The 21,487-nt window shown below is 33.3% G+C and overlaps 4 protein-coding genes across 5 annotated transcripts; 2 read left to right on the forward strand and 2 right to left on the reverse strand.

Moving 5' to 3' along the window:
• Positions 1–2,188: 2,188 nt before the first annotated feature.
• Positions 2,189–4,481, forward strand: LOC108487153 (zinc finger CCCH domain-containing protein 25). The gene is made up of 4 exons (XM_017791416.2): positions 2,189–2,567; positions 2,677–2,786; positions 2,883–3,073; positions 3,693–4,481. Exons 1-4 carry the CDS (start codon positions 2,395–2,397, stop codon positions 4,338–4,340), a joined length of 1,122 nt encoding a protein of 373 aa, XP_017646905.1. The 5' UTR covers positions 2,189–2,394; the 3' UTR covers positions 4,341–4,481.
• Positions 4,482–5,174: 693 nt separating this feature from the next.
• Positions 5,175–8,020, reverse strand: LOC108487601 (pentatricopeptide repeat-containing protein At2g29760, chloroplastic). The gene has a single exon (XM_017791974.2). It carries the CDS (start codon positions 7,630–7,632, stop codon positions 5,431–5,433), a length of 2,202 nt encoding a protein of 733 aa, XP_017647463.1. The 5' UTR covers positions 7,633–8,020; the 3' UTR covers positions 5,175–5,430.
• A 1,091-nt stretch (positions 8,021–9,111) lies between these two features.
• On the forward strand, positions 9,112–12,809 carry LOC108487338 (probable LRR receptor-like serine/threonine-protein kinase At3g47570). Its single transcript, XM_017791651.2, has 2 exons — positions 9,112–12,023; positions 12,099–12,809. The coding sequence occupies exons 1-2, from the start codon at positions 9,317–9,319 to the stop codon at positions 12,521–12,523; spliced, it is 3,132 nt and encodes a 1,043-aa protein (XP_017647140.1). The 5' UTR covers positions 9,112–9,316; the 3' UTR covers positions 12,524–12,809.
• A 1,395-nt stretch (positions 12,810–14,204) lies between these two features.
• LOC108489622 (uncharacterized) lies at positions 14,205–16,039 on the reverse strand. Of its 2 annotated transcripts, none has more exons than XM_017794288.2 (2): positions 14,582–16,039; positions 14,205–14,392 (listed from the first exon to the last, which is right to left on the reverse strand). In XM_017794288.2, the coding sequence occupies exon 1, from the start codon at positions 15,753–15,755 to the stop codon at positions 14,592–14,594; it is 1,164 nt and encodes a 387-aa protein (XP_017649777.1). In that variant the 5' UTR covers positions 15,756–16,039; the 3' UTR covers positions 14,205–14,392; positions 14,582–14,591. The 2 variants fall into 2 exon arrangements, with proteins under 2 accessions (XP_017649777.1, XP_017649776.1); XM_017794287.2 differs by having other exon boundaries at positions 14,578–16,039.
• Between the last annotated feature and the right edge of the window lie 5,448 nt (positions 16,040–21,487).

Here is a 21,487-nt window from a genome sequence, read left to right on the forward strand (position 1 = left end):
TTATGAACCAGTTACCCATTTAAAATATAAGAAGGTTTGAATAAAAGTAAAAGGTTTAAAATATCGTTCGGATAAAAAAATCTATTTGAAATATGAGCTAAACTTGAATGTTTCAACATTCAACGCTTGAGCTAAACTAACCTAACTCATTTTATACATTTGTGATATTGTTTATTTTATTTTATGTATTACACAATTTATCATATGATATCAATTTTATATGTAAACATTAAAAATGTGTTTAATTGTATAAAATTAAAATTTTGTTAAAAGAGAAACCATCTAAGGTATTAAATATTAAATTAAAAACAACGTATATTAAAAAAGTTTAAACATGCAATAAGTCCCTTCACTCTTTATAAATTTGGAATTTGAAATTTAGTATTTTTACTTTTTATTTTTAAGAATTTAATCCCTTTACTTTTCAGATTTCAAAATTCAAGTCAAATGATTAACATTGTTAAATTTTTATTAAATTTATTGTTAAATTTTTATTAAATTTATTCACGTGACATTTTGAAAAAAAATTTATTCACTTGGTAATCATGTAACTAAAAGATGATATTGTAATAAACCTAAATTTAACTAAATAATTCTAACAATTTTAATAGTTGAAGTTGAATATTAAAATTTAAAAGTAGAAGAACTAAATACTAAAAATTAAAAGTACAGAGACTAAATTCCAAAAATATGAAGAGTTCAGATACTTATGACATATACTAACCAAAACAATAATATGACTGGGATTAAAATTGGTTCAAAATAATCATTTACAAGCATGAGTAGGCTTGAACAGATCTTTAAACTCATATTTTGGATCAGATTAAACTTGAACAAAAATAAAATGTATTGATATTTGACATCACACAAAAATTTAATCTAACACAACTCATCAACACCTTTAAAAAAAAAATTAATAATTTAATTTTATACTATAAGAACGAACTACTACTAGTACTTTACTTTGAAGTTGTATTTTGGAACCAAACTCACTAAATTATATATAATGTGGATTTGAATTGAATTTTTAAAATTCTAATTAAAATTTTAAAAACTTTAAATTTCGTCCTTGTCATTGAATCAATGATTTATTGATTACTTTGAAAACATGTATAATTTTTATTTCAGAACAATAAATCATCCTAATGACTTCCTTTATATAGGATATGAGTTATTTGAGACTCAAACTCAAAAGCCTAAATTTAAATATTTTAATATTCCACCAATGTTTCTGTCATGTATATATAATTTTATAAATGAGAAGTTAAAATTTGTAACTAAAAATAATTAGTAATAAATAATGGTTAGAGTATCATGTTGTTGTGAGGTATGAAAACTTAAATTTAATTTCAATAATTTCATTCGTTATGTTAAAAAAAAAAAAACCATTTTCCCATAAATTGCTACTATATTAATTATTACCCATGTTGAGTAAGACAAGTTTGATTTGTTTTTATTGATTGTTGATGTTTGTGTTGGATATTTATTTATTTGAGATAATAAATAATTAATCTTTAGTTGTTGTTTTTCCATAATGTTTGTCCAATGATTGATTGTTGTAAGTTAGAGGAGATAAATAAGTAAAAAGGTCTTATTTATTGGGAATAAAAGTTGTGAAATTGATGATGTTTGGTGAATAGTTAAATGCCTTTTAATGATTCTAGATATGAAGAATGTGTAAGGCAATGGGGAGAATCGTGAATTGGAACATGAAGTAAGGATTTGGAAGATTCAACCAATATATTTTGATATTACAATAACACCTGCTCAAATCATAGTCAGGATTTTTAGTTGGAAGAATTTACGGAGCATGCAGATATTGTTCAAATTCTGTGTAATAAAATATTTTTGTTTTTCATAAAATTATATAAAATAAACCAAATGTTGAAGGATGAAACCGAGAAATCCTTAAAAGCTTCACTATAATTTAATTAACAAATACATTTTTATATAATTTTTCCACTTATATAATCTAATTTTAGCAAAACCATTTGAGGTAAATAGATATAAAGAATTTAATCATACATTTTTAATTATCTATATATTATCAAATAAGTTTTCGAGTTATATAAAATAATGACATTGACACATATCACTTGCTACTTAATTTAAAAATAAAATATAATCTCTTAACCTTGCTTTCGAAATATATAGAAAAAGGAAAAATCCATATGGAAAAAGCGAACTAAGAGTATATTAGTCCAAATTATGGATAACTAATGGGCTAAGAACTTGGGCCGCTCACCCTCAAAATAACAATACTCATGGTCTCAACGGTCAAAATTAACTCCATTTAGGGAAAAAAAAGAAGGTGAAACACCCCCCCCCCCCAAAGTTCTGCTAAATTTTTGGGTTCAAAAAATTAGGGTTTTTGGTTGAAAAAGGGGGGCAATCATGAATCCATTAACGTTAGTCAAGCGATTGCAAAACATTAATGCGAAAGAAGCAGACTTAGGCATATCGGAGGAAGCATCATGGCACGCCAAGTACAAAGATTCCGCTTACATCTTTGTCGGTGGCCTTCCGTATGACCTCACCGAAGGTGATCTCCTCGCTGTTTTTGCCCAGTACGTTTTCTTTCTCAAGCTTCGTTTTCTTTTCCCCACTTTGGGATACTTTATCGGTTTAGGTTTACTTCATCAGCACCTGACTTGAATATTTAATTTTTTTTTTCAGATATGGAGAAATTGTAGACGTTAATCTTGTTAGAGATAAGGGTACTGGGAAATCAAAAGGCTTCGCTTTTCTTGCTTATGAGGACCAGAGAAGTACAATTCTTGCTGTAGGTTAGGATTTACATCCCTTCAACTGTTCAAATCTGAAACACATATAACGATGAAAATTATATAATTATTTATTTTTTCTTTTTCTTGGCATTGAAGATAATCTTAACGGAGCACAGATTTTGGGTCGAATTATAAGGGTTGATCATGCCGAAAAGTATAAGAAGAAAGAAGAAGAAGAAGATGAAGAGGAAGAGCAGAAAAAAAAGGAGGCCCGGGGGGTTTGTTATGTTTTCCAGAGAGGTGAATGTACTCGCGGCGCTGGATGTAAATTTTCCCACAATGAGCAAGTAAGATTTATCTCCATTTAGTATTGCTTTTTTTATACATGTAATTCATTTGGATGCCTATATCACAATAATCATGAACAAGCTTTTTAAGTCACCGTGCCAGGTCCAGATGAATTTAAAGCTTGAATGGCATATTCTAGGTAGTAATTTCACTACCTTTTTGCCTTGGTTTGTTTGTTCAACAATCTATTTATGCAATACTAAACTGAATGAACTAAATTGTGTCATGGTTTCAAATGTACGAGCTTTTTGCTATTTTTTATGAAGTAATCTATGGAACTCAGTTTATGGATTGTAAATCATAATAAATAAAAAAAATTGCATGGTGACTTACTACTAGACTTTGCTACCATATGCGGATTATTTTCCATCCAAATGAACTAATGCTATTGTCCAATTGATTGTGTCATGCTTTGTAAATTTTGTAGTCGCTTTTCGAGAAATATACCATTTTTCCTCTGTTATTCTTCGTTCTTGGCTATCTTACTCTCTTGTGCGAGGGTTAGTGTCTTAAATGTCTCATGTACAGAATGTAGTTTTCAATATACTATAACCTTTGTGTGCATGACCTAGTCTTTTATGCTTCTGCTATTTATATCTTTTTCTGTTTTGTACCCAGAGAGCTGCCAATACTGGTTGGGGTCCTCAGGATAATAAAAGTTCAAGATGGGGAAATGACAAATACGAGGGTTCAAAAAAGAGCGACAAAAGTTCCGGCATGCAGGAGCATACAGTTCAAGAAGGTTTTCGATCATCAAGGGGTGATGAGAAGGCCTTAGAGAAAAGAGATGGGAGAGAAGGAAAGAGGTCTAGAAGGTACGATGGTAAAGATGCTGGACCAGCATCTAGAGAAGATTATAGTGGTATTGAAGGAAAGAGATTAACAAGGCATAATGATGATGATCGGTATAAAAGGGAAGAAAAAAGATCTAGAAGGCACAATGATCGCGATCTTGAGCCAAGGTCAGTAGAAGATCGTCATAGGAGAGATGAAAATAGATCAAGAAGGCATGGTGACGATGGAGAAGACAGGGCTAGGCTCAAAGAAGATAGGAAGGACGAAAGTAGATCAAAAAGGCATGGTAATGATGAGTTTGATCCAAGGCCTAACGGAGACCATGACAGGAGAGGAGAAAAACGAATCTTAAGGAATGAATCAGAATCTCATCCAAGAGAAGAGCGTGATAAGAGAGGTGGGGAGAAACGGACAGGCTATAACAGGGATTCATCCTCCCATCGACATGGGGAGAGAAATAAAAACTATTAGAAAAGCCAAGCTTTGCTTAATTTGCCTGGATGTACCCTAAGCTTTGTTTCAAATATCTGTATTTAAATAGTTCATGGGCGATAAACAATTGTTGTTAATTTGAGGTAATTTCTTGTTTAACCGATGATTAAATTTGACGAAGTTCAAGAGCGGTTTTTACATTCATATTCCTTTGTTTTAAACGAGAATTTTACCTACCTGTTTCTTGCACTTCAAGGCCTTACAATTCACCAAACAAGAAGCTCCAATTTGAATTACACGGCAAAACTATCAGGCTGGTTCCAAGTTCCAACCTAAGCCAAAAGCGAGGGATAAGAAAGAAGGAAACCTGTTTTTTTTTTTTCTAATCTTCTATGTCGGTTTTACTGTTAATGTTTAGGATTTGTGGTTGTTTTTCTAACAATGTTAAAAATAATATCGTTTTTAAGATTCAAACCTGTGTTTTTTTTTTGGAACTGTAACGTGTCTTATCGTTGCAAAAGAAACAAAAGAAATTTATTCTTTATGGAACTTCAAAAGTAATTTATTATGCGCATTCCTAATTCGATAGTTAAGCTAACTTAAGCAGCCAAATATTGCAAAGAAAACCTACTTAAATGAGATGAAGGAACCAGCCTGACTGATTTGTTTCTCCTAGACATCCAAAAGTGGAATGTGAAGATCGTTGATATTAGACTGAGAGGCGGTGCTTTGGTCCTCTGAAAGGATTTTAGTGAAGGAGTTAGTTAAATTTCATGGTTTTGGTATCTCCCCCTTAAAGAGTAAAGCAGGTTATGGATCATAGGAGTAGAATCATCCTCGGAGAGAGTAAAGCAAAAGCAAAAACTAAGATAGTTGACGCAAAAATAGTTACCATTTGAAGAATGAACAGAATGATCGATGATCAAGTGATTCAAGTCTCAAGTACAAAGATAAAATATGAACAAGTAGATATGCCCACCTTAAGCTGTAAATTGAGTTCCGGAAACAATAGCATGTAAATTCTAAGCTTAAAATTCTCGGAGATCTATGGCAGACATTACACAGAACTTACAAGAGACTCATAAGTTACATGTTTGAGGAGTAATTTCTATTGGATGGTATATAACATTCACCAATAATCCTTGCAAGAACAATTTCCTCCACTAAAATGGTGGAACCTATACCGATCTCTCAGTATTATCTCTCTATTATAAAGACTCGATACAAGCTTAGCAACTGAGTGGCAGTCCCCACAAACACGAAGATTTTTTATAATTCGGATTGGCTGAGACACTTCCACGTAAAGTAATCCAAAGGCAATTGCTAATTTCTCACTGTGAAGGTTAAGAGCATGCTCTTGCATCTCATCCTCTTCAATAAGTTGCAGAAGGTGGGACTTGTTGGGTACACAACCAGCTGATTTTAATCTCACCACAATCTCATCTAATTTTGAATATATTTCCTTGGAAAGAGGATGGCAGTTATCTCCTGCAAGAAATTCATGAATGACTCCATTGACCTCAATTCTGCTACAACCTTGTTCTTTCTTTAGTCCAGTTACTCTCATGTGCTTCCTTAATCTAGAAACACCATCCCATTTCCCAGTTTTGGCATACACATTAGATAAAAGAACATATGCTCCATTATTTTCAGGATCCAACTCAAGCAAATGCCTACAAGCCAGTTCAGCAAGCTCAACATTTCCATGAATTTGACAAGCTCCAAGCAGAGCTCCCCACACAGAATCACTAGGAAGTATTGGCATTTTCTCAATGATTTCAACAGCTTCTTCCAAAAGGCCTGCACGACCAAGTATATCAACCATGCAAGAATAGTGCTGGACACCAGGCCGAATCCCGTAAACTGGTTCCATCTGATTGAAAAAGGTTTTTCCCTCCTTCACCAACCCCGCATGGCTGCAAGCACACAACACATTAGTAAAGGTCACAGAATTGGGCTTGATCATAGCTTCTTGCATCCTAGAGAACAAATCTATTGCATCTCTCCCTTGTCCATGCATAGCCAAACCTGCAATCATGGCACTCCAGACAAACACATCCCTCCTATCCACAGAATAGAATACATCAAGTGCCTTCTTTATATCTCCGCATTTGGAATACATATCAATGAGCGAGGTTGTAAGATGACAATTGAACTTAATCCCCTGCTCTCTGACATAGGCATGGATACACTCACCTGTTTCCATTGCTCCTAATTGAGCACAAGCTGATAGAGCGCTAACAAGAGTGATCCCATCAGGTTTAGCAATTTGGCTCTGTTGCAATTCATGATATAAGGACAAAGCCTCCTTTGACTTTCCATTCTGTTCATAGCCAGATATAAGGGCATTCCATGCAGCAATATCTTGCCTAGGCATGGTATCAAGAACTAGCTTTGCTGTCTCGTACTCTCCCAATTTAGCATAACCGTCGAGCATAGTTGTCCACGTGACAATATCCTTCTCCTCCATCATATCAAACAATCTTTTTGCATCTTCAAGACTTCCACATTTTGTATACATATCCAGCATTGCGTTACTCAAAGTCAAGTCCACCCTTATCCCTTTCCTTTCAATATACGAACACACCCATCTCCCAAACTCCAAGTCCAGCTTCTTTGCACAAGCTGATAAAACACCAACCATTGTCACATCATTCGGCTTCACACCTTCTTCCTCCATTTCCTGAAACAGCTGAAATGCCATTTCAGCACAACCCCTTTGTGCCAAGCCGGTGATCATTGAATTCCAAGATACAACATCTTTTTCACCAATCATCGTAAATACCCTATAAGCCGAATCCAAATCCCCACACGACAAATACAAATGTATCAATGAATTGGAAATAAAAACATCCGCCCCTAACGAGGCCTTAATTGCCAACCCATGAAGAGCCTGGCCAACACATAAACTAAAAATCTCAGCGGCAGCCTTGATCACAAAGGGAAAAGTGAATTTATTGGGGTAATAAGGACTCTCATGAACCATCCTTAGAAAGATTAAAATTCCTTGGAGAGGTTCAGGACTCGAAGCATAAACCCGAATGAGGGTATTCCATGTGTGAAGATTCGGTTTGGGAATTTGATCAAACACTTTACGAGCGTACTCCAAGCTCGAAAAAGGCAACAATGCAGAGGCCGCAAAGAGTTTGCTAGCGGAGTATGGGTCAAAGAAAAGTCCTGTTCGGAGCATTTGGGCATGGATTTGCCCGAGTTGGCTTGAATTGGTGCATTGCTTGATATGTAAAAAGACTGGGTGGTCGTGGTCGTTATTGACAGTTAGGGAAGTTGAGTAACGCGGAAGAGACGGAAGAGGGGTGCTTAGAGTTTCCATGTTTTTGTTGGGAGATATTTTGATTTAGTATAGACTTATCTACTTAAAAGGCCTGTGAGAAGGAGGCTTCAAGAATATAGGCCACAGCCCATTGATATATATATTCGGTAGTTTTTCAGACATGTTGAAAAATAAATTTTAATATTAGGAAAAAAAAAGGCCAAAATTAAATCAATTCTGAAAGGAAGTTATGTATAACTGTAAAATTTCAATTATTCAGAAAAAGAAATACTATTAAGTTTTCTATACAATTTCTAAACTATTTAAAACAGATAAATTGTGCAAAGTACAGCTGGATAAACTATACTTGGATGGTCATTGTGAGAAAGACAAGCTTGTTTAGTTGGGTCTAAACAGTGCAAATTATATAGCAGTGAGCTTGGAATCAAGAACCATACTCAAAATGCATATCTTATGGACTGACAGTGGGTCTGTACCAAACTCAAAAAAGACTCTTATTGTAACTATATTGAGTGCTTATATTTACTTGCTTTGGGAGGGGTACAGCAAAAGTCAATTCAGGAGATAGCAAAGGAATGAGAGTAGAATCTTGACCTCCATTAAGTAATTCAACGTAGTGGTAAAAGCAAAGATTCGATGTTTCAGTTCTTGCTTCTATAATTCTACTAAATGCCACTAAATATATTTTGCATACAAATTAATAACTTTTCATTGGGCATATTGTGTTAGATCTTTACAATCAATATTGAACCAAAACAGTTTTAGAAAACAGTAACTATTAATTGGGGGATTTAGTATATTAGATTCAATTGAGAACTTAAGATTGTCTCGCCTTTCTTCTCTTTGTTATCAGCTGATGGGGTTGAAGTTATGAAATCATTTATGACGATGGGCTGGCAACGTTAATCACGGTGATTGTGAAGGTGTGAAAGGAGGAATCAAGATCATATAGCAAGAAGAAAAGACAGACTTAACATGTTAGGTGGTAGAAAACGATTATACAATAATTTCTCGGAAAATGGGAATGCACTAATACGCATTAAAAGGTGTTTTTATTTCGGGAAGCCCTTTTGGTCCACACTGGGTTGCCGGTTGCATATGGGCAGGAGTTGACGCCTTTAGTGCGATTCGACCTTCCCTTCTCTTGCAGTGGAGACCTAGAAAAAGCTGTCCACTGAAATGACAAACCTCCGTGTGGACTGGGATTTATCTATTTATTATTTTCTTTTTCTTTTTGAAACAAATTGTAATTATCTAAAGTGATAAAATCCAATATTATTATTATCAAAATTTTTATTTTAAGCTTTATTTAACATTTTGAAATATCCGTGCGTTGCTAAATTCGGTTTTCATTATTTAATATAAAAAGTAAAAATTTTACCCATATTATATAATAAAATCATTTTAATTATTTATTAACTTTATAAATATTTAATAATTTTAATTTCTCATTAGATACAAATTTAAATTTAAATCTAATATCTAAATAATAATTTTGATTTTCATTATGATCATTCACTACGTCAAAATAGATTTATTAAGGAATAAAAAAAAGGGCAAAATGAATACATATGCTTTGGTGCCACGCAATTTGTTAGGAGACCAAAGACCGATTTACCCAAGCTTGAAAGGTCACCAGTCTAGCCTCTTTTCTTACTGGTTTTATTATATACATATAACTCGCCATATGTATTGAAAAGCAGCCATTTTCTTGTTTAGCAAAATGAAATTTGAAAGCAGCAATTGTTCATTCAGCAGTGTGGCCACCATATTTTGGTGTGCCAGTTTGTTGCTGGTAGGATGGTTTCCGACCCTTGTTACTGGAATCAGAATCAAGGGGCACGAGAGCGATGAGGAAGCATTGCTGGCCATAAAGTCACAAATTAATCACGATCCATTTGGAGTAACTAAGTCGTGGAACAGATCAGTGGCCATGTGCCGTTGGCATGGAATAACTTGTGCCCCAAGGCATCAAAGGGTCACCAAGTTGAACTTAAGCCAGAAAGGGTTGAGAGGCAGCTTATCTCCCTACGTAGGGAACCTCAGCTTCCTTAGGTTCATCATCCTCCAGGACAACAATTTCCATGGTGTCATCCCCCCTGAAATTGGCCGACTTCCAAGGCTGGAAACTTTGAGTTTATATAACAATTCATTTGGAGGAAGAATACCACCCAATTTGACCCATTGTTCTAACCTCATTCTGTTTAGAGCTTCCTCGAACAAGTTGATCGGGAACATCCCAGTGGAGCTTGGCAAATTGGTGAAGCTTGAAAATTTGGAGATTGCTCACAACAATCTAACAGGACATCTGCCGACTTCTCTTGGGAACGTTTCTACTCTCCAAGACATCAACTTAGAAGGAAACTACTTGGAAGGAGGATTGCAAGTTACGTTAGGCTTTCTAAAGAGGTTAGCTGTGCTTAAGCTTGATACTAACAACTTCTCTGGTTTCTTTCCTCCTTCAATTTTTAATCTCTCTTCACTCCGACTCTTATCTCTAGTAGACAATCAACTTTCTGGAAGCCTCCCTTTTAGCTTAGGCTATAGTTTGCCAAACCTAAGCGGAATTTATATAGGAGGTAACTATTTTAGTGGAACTCTACCCGTATCTTTATCCAACGCTTCCAAGTTACAGGGATTTGACATTTCTTACAACCATTTCAGTGGCAGTGTGTCCATTTCTTTTCGAAACGCCCATAATCTAACATGGCTTAACATGGAAAGCAATGATCTAGGTGGTGGGACTACTGATTTAGATTTTATAACCACCATGACTAATTGTAGCAAATTGGAAGTGATTAGCCTTGCTGCCAACAAATTTAGTGGTTTGCTACCAAATTCTATAGCTAACCTGTCCATATCACTCCAACAATTATCTTTAGGTGAGAATCATATAACTGGCTCCATTCCTTTGGGGATAGCAAACCTTGTAAATCTAATCGGAATTGGTTTGGCCGAGAACCGCCTCACCGGTACTATTCCTGCTTCCCTTGGTATGCTTAAAAAGCTGCAAACTTTGTACTTGGGTGGAAATACTTTAACAGGGACGATCCCTGCCTCTGTAGGAAATCTTTCAGTACTAACTCGGATGACTTTAGAAGAAAACCTATTAGAGGGAAGCATACCTGCCGAATTCGGAAGATGTCAAATTTTAATAATGATGGCGTTGGGCTCCAATAAGCTAACGGGTTCAGTTCCCAAAGAGATATTTAGTATACCTACACTTTCAATTGCCCTAGATCTGTCCGATAACCTTTTAATAGGCTCCATTCCTTCAGATATAGGAAACTTGGTAAATTTGGTATATCTAAATATCTCTAACAACAACTTCTCTGGCCACATTCCTGCTGCTCTCAGCGGCTGTACAACCTTGGAGACTCTTTCTTTGGGGGAGAATCATTTTGATGGAAGTATCCCAGACTCTTTAAGTTCTTTGAGAAGCATTGCAGAATTAGACCTGTCCAGCAATAATTTGTCCGGTCAAATTCCAGACTACCTAGAAAAGTTATCTTTCTTGAAATACTTGAATCTCTCTCACAATCGATTTGAAGGGCCAGTGCCGACCAAAGGGGTTTTCAATAACGCCTCAGCGGTTTCACTAACTAGGAATGGCAGGCTTTGTGGGGGAATTGCTGAATTGCATCTTCCATCATGCCCCTTCACCCACCCTAAGGATCCAAAAACAAGTGTTCCGCTCAAATTAATCTGGATTGTTTGTGGGGTTCTTGGAATTCTCATGCTCTCATCACTCCTTTTCTGTTGGTTGAGGAAAAGAGGAGTAAAAGCAAAGCCTTCATTGGCTTTCCGCTTAGGAAATTCAATTATGATGGTTTCTTTCCACCAGCTCCTCAAAGCTACTGATGGATTCGCTCCAGCCAACTTGCTCGGCCAAGGAAGCTTTGGTAATGTGTACAAAGGAAATTTATATCAAAACCAAGAGCAAAACGTAATTGCGGTGAAAGTGATGAACCTACAAGTGCAAGGTGCTTCCAGGAGTTTCCTCACAGAATGTAAAACCTTGAGAAATGTGAGGCATCGAAATCTTGTCAAGATCATATCTGCTTGCTCCAGTATTGATTTTCAAGGCAATCCTTTCAAAGCCCTCATCTACGAGTTCATACCCAACGGGAGTTTACATCAATGGTTGCATGATACCATCCAACACGGAGAACCAAAGATCTTAAACTTCCTTCAAAGGCTAAACATTGCAATTGATGTGGCCTTGGCACTTGATTACCTCCATCACCACTGTGAGGTGCCCGTAGTTCACTGTGATTTGAAACCAAGCAACATTCTGCTTGACCATGACATGGTTGCTCGTGTTGGAGATTTTGGACTAGCCAGGTTTTTCCCAAAATCAATGAACAGTTTATCTGGAAACTCTTCAAGCACTCATTGTTTGAAAGGAACTATCGGCTATGCTCCGCCAGGTAAATTGTCCATGCTCTTCATCTTAAAACTGGATTATTCATGTTGTTCGTCTTAAACCTCGTAATTTTGAGCAGAATATGGCATTGGAACGGAGGCAACAACAAGCGGAGACATGTACAGCTTCGGAATTCTACTGCTTGAAATATTCACTAGGAAGAGACCTACCGATGACATGTTTAAAGATGGACTAACACTTCACCTGTTCTCAAAGATGGCATTGCTGGATCAAGTGCTTGAAGCTGTTGATCCGTTGCTTTTACCTGGGGATAACGAAAGACAAAGCGCGAGCAGCAGCCGGAACCCAAGGAGAGCAAACATGGAAGAAACCAAAATGAAAGAGTGCTTCATTTCCATCTTGAAAGTTGGAATCGCTTGTTCGGTTGAATCACCTACAGACCGGATGGACATTGTGGATGCAGCCAAGGAACTGCATTTTATCAGGGACAAATTTGTAGGGACCAGAATCCGAACAGAAAGAGAAAGAGCAAATCATCTTTAGAAAATGGAGTTTGCATGTCTTTGATATTTGTGCAGTACTTGTATCTAAATTTAGGAAAGTTTTGTATGAAACATTGACGTTATATTATCTGTTTCTTTTTCTAATAATTTTATGCCACATCAGTATTCTTATTCTGAATTTTAACATTTTATTTTGAAAAAATTAAATTTAAATTAAAATCTTAAAATTCAAGATAAAAATATTGTTGTGGCATAAAATTATTGAAAAGGGTTCTCCTAAATCTAAGCCTTGTTTAATATATTTTGTTTTAAATTTCCAGTCGCTACTTTATTTTTCTTCTTCTAGCTAAAAACATTAATATTACTTGTTTTTTGTCCGTATAACTATGTAACTCGACATTTAATAACGGTTGACTTCTTTCTATTCCCGTTGACTCAAGTCTTCTTTTCCCGTCAAAGCATTGTAGTGGAAGATTTTGTAATTTGACTCCAAGTCAATAGATATCATTTAATGGAAATAATCTATTCGATCCTATAAATCTTGTTTGGCTTCTAACGGCTAATGTTCCTGAGCCCTTGCTTATGGATTCTATCAACCTTTTCATGTGATGTCACTTTAGCTTCATCCTGATCTAACTTGGATATGAGAGAAATGAATTGACCTGCATGCAGTTCAAAGATAAGAATTTCAATATCGGTGAACACTTCCCCAGGTTTCCCAACGTCAAATGTTGTCTGAATTTGGCCATTAAACTGAATTATGTTTTTTCTTGACGTTGGATTGATTTTGACGGAAGCCTTGAAGGTGTTTTTCCTTTTCAGTCCTACGATATGTTTGCCTAGCTTTTGGCACGGAAATGGAGGTGGGTCGGTTCCCGGTTATCCACTTCAAAGTTAGCTTCAGTGCTTGATCATACCAGAAAAGTTATGGGAACATTGAGCTCAGACAGGCCCAAAAAAAAACCCATTTAGTCGCTTTCAGCCAGCTGAGGCTAAAATTTAGGTGTAATAACCTAATCCATCGTTTTCAAGTTCAAACGATTCAAATGTTTATTTTCATACTCACGTTGGACTCATTTACTTAAATTTTTTTTTAACAAGATGGTATCTTTTGTTACAACTTTGGAAGTCCAACTCAGTAACCCATACTTTCTAGAAAACTCAGATGGGTCCAAATGAACTGATTAATGGTTCCCTTTATATAAAACATTGCTCTTTAAGTGTAGGACCAAGAGAAATTAAAAGAATGCGGAACGCAGGTGTAGCCAAGTACTGGGCCTTTTGTTTCTGCCATGGTTCTTGTCTTCAGCTTTGAATGGACTTCATGATTGGAGCACATTAACATTTCATCATCACAGTTTGGTTATGGAGTTTTTTGAGAATTAGATATTTGTTTATTGAAGATTTTGATATTAATTAATCAGTCCTTGAATTGGAATTCCCTGCAGAAACGTAAGGAATTTTACTGCCAAAAAAAAAAAATCGCCTTCAGGATGAAACCACTTAAAATTTAAGGTTACAGAAGCATAGCAGATCGTACGATTTACATTAGCAATTTTGTTGAGCTCAAGATTTAGTGTAAATGATTTAAGAGAAAATATTTTGTAAATTGAAAATTGAAAATTGAATCCCAATACAAGAAACCCTACTTCGCCAAGTTAATTTGTAGAGCAATTTGGTTCTGGGTATGAATCCCAGTGACTTTCTTAAGTTATTTAAAATGGTGGAAAAGAAAATTCTGATCTCTTATTCAAACACAGAATTTACATTACATTCTCAGATACACAAGTTAAATCCTAATTTAACACAGCAGAAATAATCTATCAAAGCTTCACAGCAATCTCCATGATCAAATGGTTAATTTAAGCTGTAAACCCTTTTTTGGTCACAGGCAGAAAGGTACAAAAACCTGTTAAAAAAACAAAAACACCATAAATTAACCACCACCATCATCATCATCGTCACCAACGTCACTGCATCTCACGATATTTTCATTACCCCAGTCCCCAAGTAATTAAATAAGAGTCAAAACTATATAAAAAATTGAAAATCAAGGGTAGGAAAAATAAAAAAGTGCATAAAAAGATTACATACATACGATCTCACGCTTAAACAGTGTACACAATGACAAAGCAAGGCAGCACCGCCCTTGGATTGAAAACCAACAGCTCTTCCTCATCAAACTTGGTATATGCGCCACTCCCTCCTCCCCTTCCGATCACCGAATCAAACCCACCATCTTCCTTGTCTATTTCTTCCCCTTCTGATCCAACCCGACCCGCCACCACCCGACACACAAGCATGGCCCGTTTCACGTTCATGAACTTGAACTCTTCCTCTACATCCTCGGGGATCGCCATGTGCGCTCTCCAGCTCGTCGATAGGGTGGAGATCCCATCCATCTTGGGTGAAAAACCAGACTTAATTATCCCACAAATGCTGCAGTATTGTTGATTGCAAATGCTTGAACTCCCGTTAAGTCCCAAATCACACGTGAAAGTTGAGCAATTAAATCTCAACAGCTCGTTCCCATCAGCTATGCACCTCTCGTCTCGCCTCCCCATCGCACCGTTTCTAGCGGCTTTCGCTTTGACAACCTCTCTGTATTCTTCGAACTTGGTTAGAATTTTTGGGCTGTTATGGATCTTCAAAATACGGTGGATTTCAGGGCTCTTAACTTTGTCGGTCCAACCGGTTTTGAGTATGATCCGACCTATGTTGTTACCTGAATCGCCATCAACGAGTTCGGATACGGCGTGTTTGGTTGCTTGGTGTTGTTCGAGCAAATGGGGTTTCTGAAAAATCTCGCCGCAAGCTGTGCATGGGAAGATATCGTTACGTAGAGGGAAAAACGGGTAGTCGGATGAGATATCGGATTCTGGACAAGACCCGGATTGTATTTGAGAAAGTGGGGGAGGGCTGTCTGATAGGTGAGTTTCAGGTGGATTGATCATGGACATGGAGACAAGGGAATGTTGGGAGTTTCTTGCAGAGGTTAACGCGGGTGTGGTTGCTGATGTTGGAGGGTGTGCGGCCTGGATGGTGTTTATGCAGTTGGCTTTAGAAGAAAAAATGCGTTTGAGAAAAGTCCATGTGGAGGAAAGAGCTTTGCGGTGTTTGTGAGAGTTAGGAGAAAGAGGTGAGGATTTGCGTTTCTTGGTTGCTTTATGGTTGTCTTTAGCGGCGGTGAAAACGAAGCAACCAAGGTGGAGAAGAAGGATGAAAAGAGAAAGGAACTTATTGAAGAATGACCCAATATTGGTTTTCGCCATTGATAGACGCACACTCAGAGAGCTTGATAACAAGGTGAGATAGCTTTGTGGTTCAAGTATTCAGGCCATCAAGCAGTCAATTGCGTTGGCGAGAGAGAAAGAGAGGTGTTGGAGGGAATGATGGAACGGAAAAGGAAAGGAAAGGGAAAGGGAAAGGGAAAGGAAGAAGATGATTTTGTAAGAGTGGGGGCATAGAAGAATAAAGTTGTAGAAGTAGGTGTAACGCAACTTCATGCCACATTCCCATATGCCCTCTCCTCCTCTACTTTCCATATATCTTTATAAGATAATATTCTTATAATTTCTTACTTGTTTCAGTCTAAATATAATTACCAGATTTCTTTATTTGATGACTAATTAATTTTTATATTTAATATATAATTTTTTAGTTTGAATTAACGTTTTTTTTTTTACAAATCCTCTCAACTATTGATAAATTTTTGTGTTGGACCAATAACTTAATTAGGAGTCTAAAATGTTAAATTCGCAAGTATTTAACAAAGTAATTACTATATTGGTGAATAAATTGAAATTCCATGTTAGCTAATAAGCTTATACTATATTAAAGCAAAGAAAAAGAAAAGAAGAATTCAAAGTTGATTAACTAATAAACTTATACTGGTTCAAGAATTTTCCCATTAGAAAAATTAATAAATTAATTTTCTTCTGCTCATTATGGCCAGGGCCATCAACCGACATTTGTACAAAAAAGCTCTAATTTCATGAAATATTAGTTTATATTATAAAAAGTAAATAATTTTATCATTTAAATAATCCTGTAAAAATATTATGTAAGAATCGACTACTTATATATAATTGTATTTATATTAAAATTGTAATCATTTTCTCAAAAATTTTAAGCGTTTAAATCTCCTCAAACCCATAAACTCTATACATATCAATCTCAATCATATTATATCATCTCAAATATTAAAAAAAAAAAACTAGTTAAATAAATAGCTTTATTGGACCTAAATAAATTAATAATTTCGAAAATAATCCTCTTCCCTGATTTGATGCTCCTTATGTGCCCCTCCAATATCTTTTTGACACGTAGATTATATTTTTTATAACCTTAACTGTGCTTTTGATATTAGTGTTATCCGTTTATTTCTCGTTTACAAACTTGAAATGATCAAAGTTTAAATTCTTTCTCTTCTTCTCGCTACAGTAAAAAAAAAATTAATGCCTTAAACACGTCAAACCATCACAAATTGCACCAAAATATTAGCAGGAAATTATGAATTTCTTTTGCATGTGGTGGGCGGCTCTTGATTAAACTTAACCAGTTAATTCATGCAAAAAAGATTGGAAATTTCTGGTCATGACATAGACGTGCCTCATCACGTGCATGCATTCAGATTTTTCAATTTTTCATATTTATGTTGTTATTATTATTTTTTTAGTATTTTAATTTTATATTATATCTATTTGTCTGTTCAACTAAAATTTTGATTTATTTAAAAAATATATTATTTACTTTTATATATGTACACAAATATGATTTGATTGGGGGCTTGAGTACTGTTTCTTTCATATAAATTATTGAATATGCATTGCGTAGTAGGCGGAGGAAACGGTGAATTGGTCCGCCCCTTGGAAGAATCCAAAGTTATTCACTGCTGCGTATATAACTTTTGATGTTTGCTTTGAACTTTGAACATTTTCTGAACAACTTTAACACATGATTTTGTCTAATTCTTCCTTTTTATCCTTCATGTCTTTTCAACATTACCCTGAAACCAATTTTATATGTATAGGACAATAATGGCAGTTGGCATTCTTTTTAAATTTAAGGACAAAATCCCATTGGGGAAAAACCCCATAAAATAATATTCAAAAACATTTTTATTTTAATATTTATAAAAATAACTCAGTTAAATGTAAATAAAATTCAGAACTTGACTCAGATTCCACAATCCAGATATCACGACAATCTAAGATATTGGAATCTGATATAGACGGTAAAAAAGATGATGCTTCTTTTCTTGAACCAAACTTAAAATCAATCTTAGAGAGAAAATAGATTTTTTTGTTAATAAGAAATTGAATTTTTATATTTTGAGATTGATAAAATAATACACATTTGTACAATTTTAGTTTTTTAAAATAAAATATTTGATTTTTTATTTCTCATGATAATTTTATATAAAAAAAAGTAATTATACCGCCAAGCATCTTAATTAATTTCTCTAATTTTGCTTCAGAATCTTCTGTACGCTAAGCTGGAAACCTGAAAGAAATAGTACATAAAATATTGCTCACGGTGGTGATAGTGATGATGAGGATGATGTGGGCCACATGATCTTCCATGGACAATTATATTGGTAAAAGGTCCCTCATAAAATGGAGAGCATAATCACATTCAATTTGGAAAACAAATAAAGATCATTATTTTACGGTATTAATGAATTCTGCATTTATCTTACGTGTCAATAGGAAACAATTTTATCTACGAGCCTTATTTTTCACTTGATTTTCATTTTTTAAAAATAAAAAAATTAAGCTATAACCCACCCCCATAACATGTTATGAGACGTAAGACAAAATTCTGGTGCAGTAATAAAAAAAATTTATAAAAAACAATTTAAAAATAATTAACAAAAATTACCTCCAGAATAAATCTCGGCATGTGGCCCACGATTCGTTTTAGACGAGTTTAAAACTAAAAAATTTTAAAATATATATTATAATTGACAATAATTATTTTAAAATTTTAAAATTGAAAAAACCATTAATTTTATTAAATTTATATACATTCCAATAATTTTATATTGTATATATATAAAATTAAAATAATTTTTAATAATAATTTATATATAAAAATCAAATATAAAATTATTAATTCAAATTTTCAAATTGAATATTTTAATTTTAAATATAATTTTTAAATTGAAAATTTGAATTAATAATTTTATATTCGAATTTGTATATATAAATTATTATTAAAAATAATTAATAAAAAATATTGAAACTTTTTATATGTGATATAAAAATATATGAATGGTATATATTTATAAAATTATTGATTTTTCTCACTTTTTATAATTTTCAAATAATTGTTTTTAAAATTTTTAAAATCTTTTAATTTTGAACTCATCTAATTTTATTTTTCATTGATGTCTTTTGTAATTTCTTAAGGATTTTTGATATATAAGCTTATTTTTAAAAATTCAAGTTGTCAACATTATCTTTAAGGTTCGAACATTAAAACTTAATTATAAATTTTATAAACTAACATTGTATAGTCTCAATTTATGAGTTCGAGATATAGAATGATGTATAAAAGTCACGTGAATTTTCTATTTTAAATTAATTTATTTTTTCACATAAAATAAGTTGGACATAAATCATTAATGGCGTAATTATCTTTATTTTTTCATTTTCGAAATTAATAAGTTAATTAAATTACTAGATTTTTAGAAGGATCAAATTGTTATTTTTATATGGAGAGAGACTTGAGAGTCATTTTGCCTATTATAATCTTGTTACCAAAGTGGGTCCCATATGAATTTTCTTTTTGGACACAGTGTGCCATATGATCTCTTTGGCCGATGCAACTTTCTGATGATCCATGTCCCGTCCTCAAGTTCATTTTCTATTCGGTTCATTAATTATCGCTTGTCGGCACACCTTTCAATATATTAGGGTTATATGAATAAAATATTATTTAAAAATTAAAATATGTAATATTGCAACTATTATTAATATATATAAGGAAAGTTAAAAAATTCAAGTCGGATTTAAATTATATATTTTATAATAGTAAAATATAATTTTATTTTTTATAATTTATATATTTATAATTTTTAAAATATTAAATTAAATTTTATTATTTTTGAAAATTAAAATATAATTTTATTATTATTAATTTAAAATTTTATAAATTATAAAAATTAAAATAAAAAATTTTCATTTTAAATGGATGATCCAACAGAGCCTAACTTTACCAAGAGTTAAAATACAATATAGTTATACCACAAACTCTTACCCGTTTTAAGTCGTGAAAACTGATTGAGAAAAAAGGATAATTTTACTTTGGTTATATTTTGTTTATATTTTGACAAATTAATGTAGTAAATTGCGTGACCAAAATAAATAAAATAAGCCGGCATGATTAGTTACGTGGTTGAATTAACGTTAAGCAAAAATAATATTTCTTCAAGTGAATTAATTTGATAAGATTAAAAGATTGCTCTGGATTAAAAATATACAAAAGGGAAAAGAATGTGGAATTTTCTTTTCATTTCTCCACCTTCAATGCATTTTCTTGAGCGTGGCGTTTGTGCTCAAGATCCCCATGGCTAACAAAAGAGGTCACCCAATTCATTATTATTAATTGTATAAAATCATTGAAATGGAAAGCTTTTGAGATGAGCTTGAAATATTTATAAAGAATTTTTAGAAAAAATTAAAATTAATTGAATGGAAAAAGTAAAGAACCACATGATTCGTACATTTAATTGTCGTTCTCTCCAGTCTCCAATCCTGTGGTTGGGTAACACATGGGGTTGGCATTAAATGCCTAATTGCCCATCACCTTTCGACCTCCTTAGAAAAATGATTTTAATTTTAAAATTTTAAAACTATTAGTTATATAATAATGTTATACCTAAGGATAAAATTCAAGAATTACATAGCAGGTATAATTGTGGTAAGAATATCAGCCATCAAAACGTAACTTTCAACCCCACAGGTCAAGAGTCAAGACTGATGCAGGGACAACGTACCCTATTAAAACTTGCATACAGTCCTCTCAGTAGCTTTTCGATTAAGGACAAAAGACATTAGTCAATTTCCATGTACCCATAACCTAGCGTCGTGCTTTGCGCATAGTTTTAGCTCGAAGGTAGCTCCACACCATTCTTCAAGTTAGGTATAAAAAGTTAGATATCCTTTTAATTTTATCATCTCTCTATTCTAAATCTTCATTTTCTGATGAATTTTTCATCGAATTAAATATCGGGAAAATATTTCTAAACACAAATTCTAATACTTTCATAGCTCATTTTATATCGTAAAACTATTGAAGACTCAAGTACAATTTTAAGCTCATTCAATCCACGTCAAATTTATATCTATCTCTAAAAAGATGTAAATGAATAATAATATTAAATGCATTAAGTTAAAACATCCAATGGTTGCATTTGTAATACATACTTTTTTAAATAAAATAGTTGTGTTTATAAGTTTGGGGTTATATGATAAAAGTTAATTTTTTTCTTTTTTATTTGTAAACTTTTTTTATTGAATTTGGTGCTACTCTCAATTGATGAAATGATAATAATATTCAAATAATTACATTTTCAAAAATAATTTAAGAGTAATTATATAATCTAAATTTTCATATAATATTTCTATATTTAATCATTTATTTTTTAAAACAACGGTCTAAAACTACCTACTGTCTTATAATCTATCATCAATAATAGTCTCATCTTTTAGCCATCATTATTTAAAATATATATATAAATTATATAAAAATAATTTTACCCAGCGTATTAAATTCTACTATAAATTTATTCATTTTACTTTTAAGTTTTAAATATAAAATCTCAAAATTTGAAGTTTTAAGTATTTTTGACTTAAATAAAATAATAATTAAAATTTTATCATATATTTATTTAATACGAGTTCAGATCATATAACCCTATTTCTAGCTTCTAATATTATATAAAAATTGAGTTTAATAAATTTAATGAAGAGTCCCTTGAGGATGAGGAAAAGTTGAT

This window comes from Gossypium arboreum, chromosome 5 (genome assembly GCF_025698485.1).
Source record: "Gossypium arboreum isolate Shixiya-1 chromosome 5, ASM2569848v2, whole genome shotgun sequence".
In the NCBI taxonomy this organism is placed as follows: Eukaryota; Viridiplantae; Streptophyta; class Magnoliopsida; order Malvales; family Malvaceae; genus Gossypium; species Gossypium arboreum.

Excerpts from the sequence above, each read along its gene's own strand:
- LOC108487153 (XM_017791416.2), top strand. The coding sequence starts at position 2,395 with ATGAATCCATTAACGTTAGTCAAGCGATTGCAAAACATTAATGCGAAA. Across the intron at positions 2,568-2,676 it reads CTCCTCGCTGTTTTTGCCCA|ATATGGAGAAATTGTAGACG; the intron begins GTACGTTTTCTT and ends TTTTTTTTTCAG. Across the intron at positions 3,074-3,692 it reads AATTTTCCCACAATGAGCAA|AGAGCTGCCAATACTGGTTG; the intron begins GTAAGATTTATC and ends TTTTGTACCCAG.
- LOC108487601 (XM_017791974.2), bottom strand. The coding sequence starts at position 7,632 with ATGGAAACTCTAAGCACCCCTCTTCCGTCTCTTCCGCGTTACTCAACT.
- LOC108487338 (XM_017791651.2), top strand. The coding sequence starts at position 9,317 with ATGAAATTTGAAAGCAGCAATTGTTCATTCAGCAGTGTGGCCACCATA. Across the intron at positions 12,024-12,098 it reads TATCGGCTATGCTCCGCCAG|AATATGGCATTGGAACGGAG; the intron begins GTAAATTGTCCA and ends AATTTTGAGCAG.
- LOC108489622 (XM_017794288.2), bottom strand. The coding sequence starts at position 15,755 with ATGGCGAAAACCAATATTGGGTCATTCTTCAATAAGTTCCTTTCTCTT.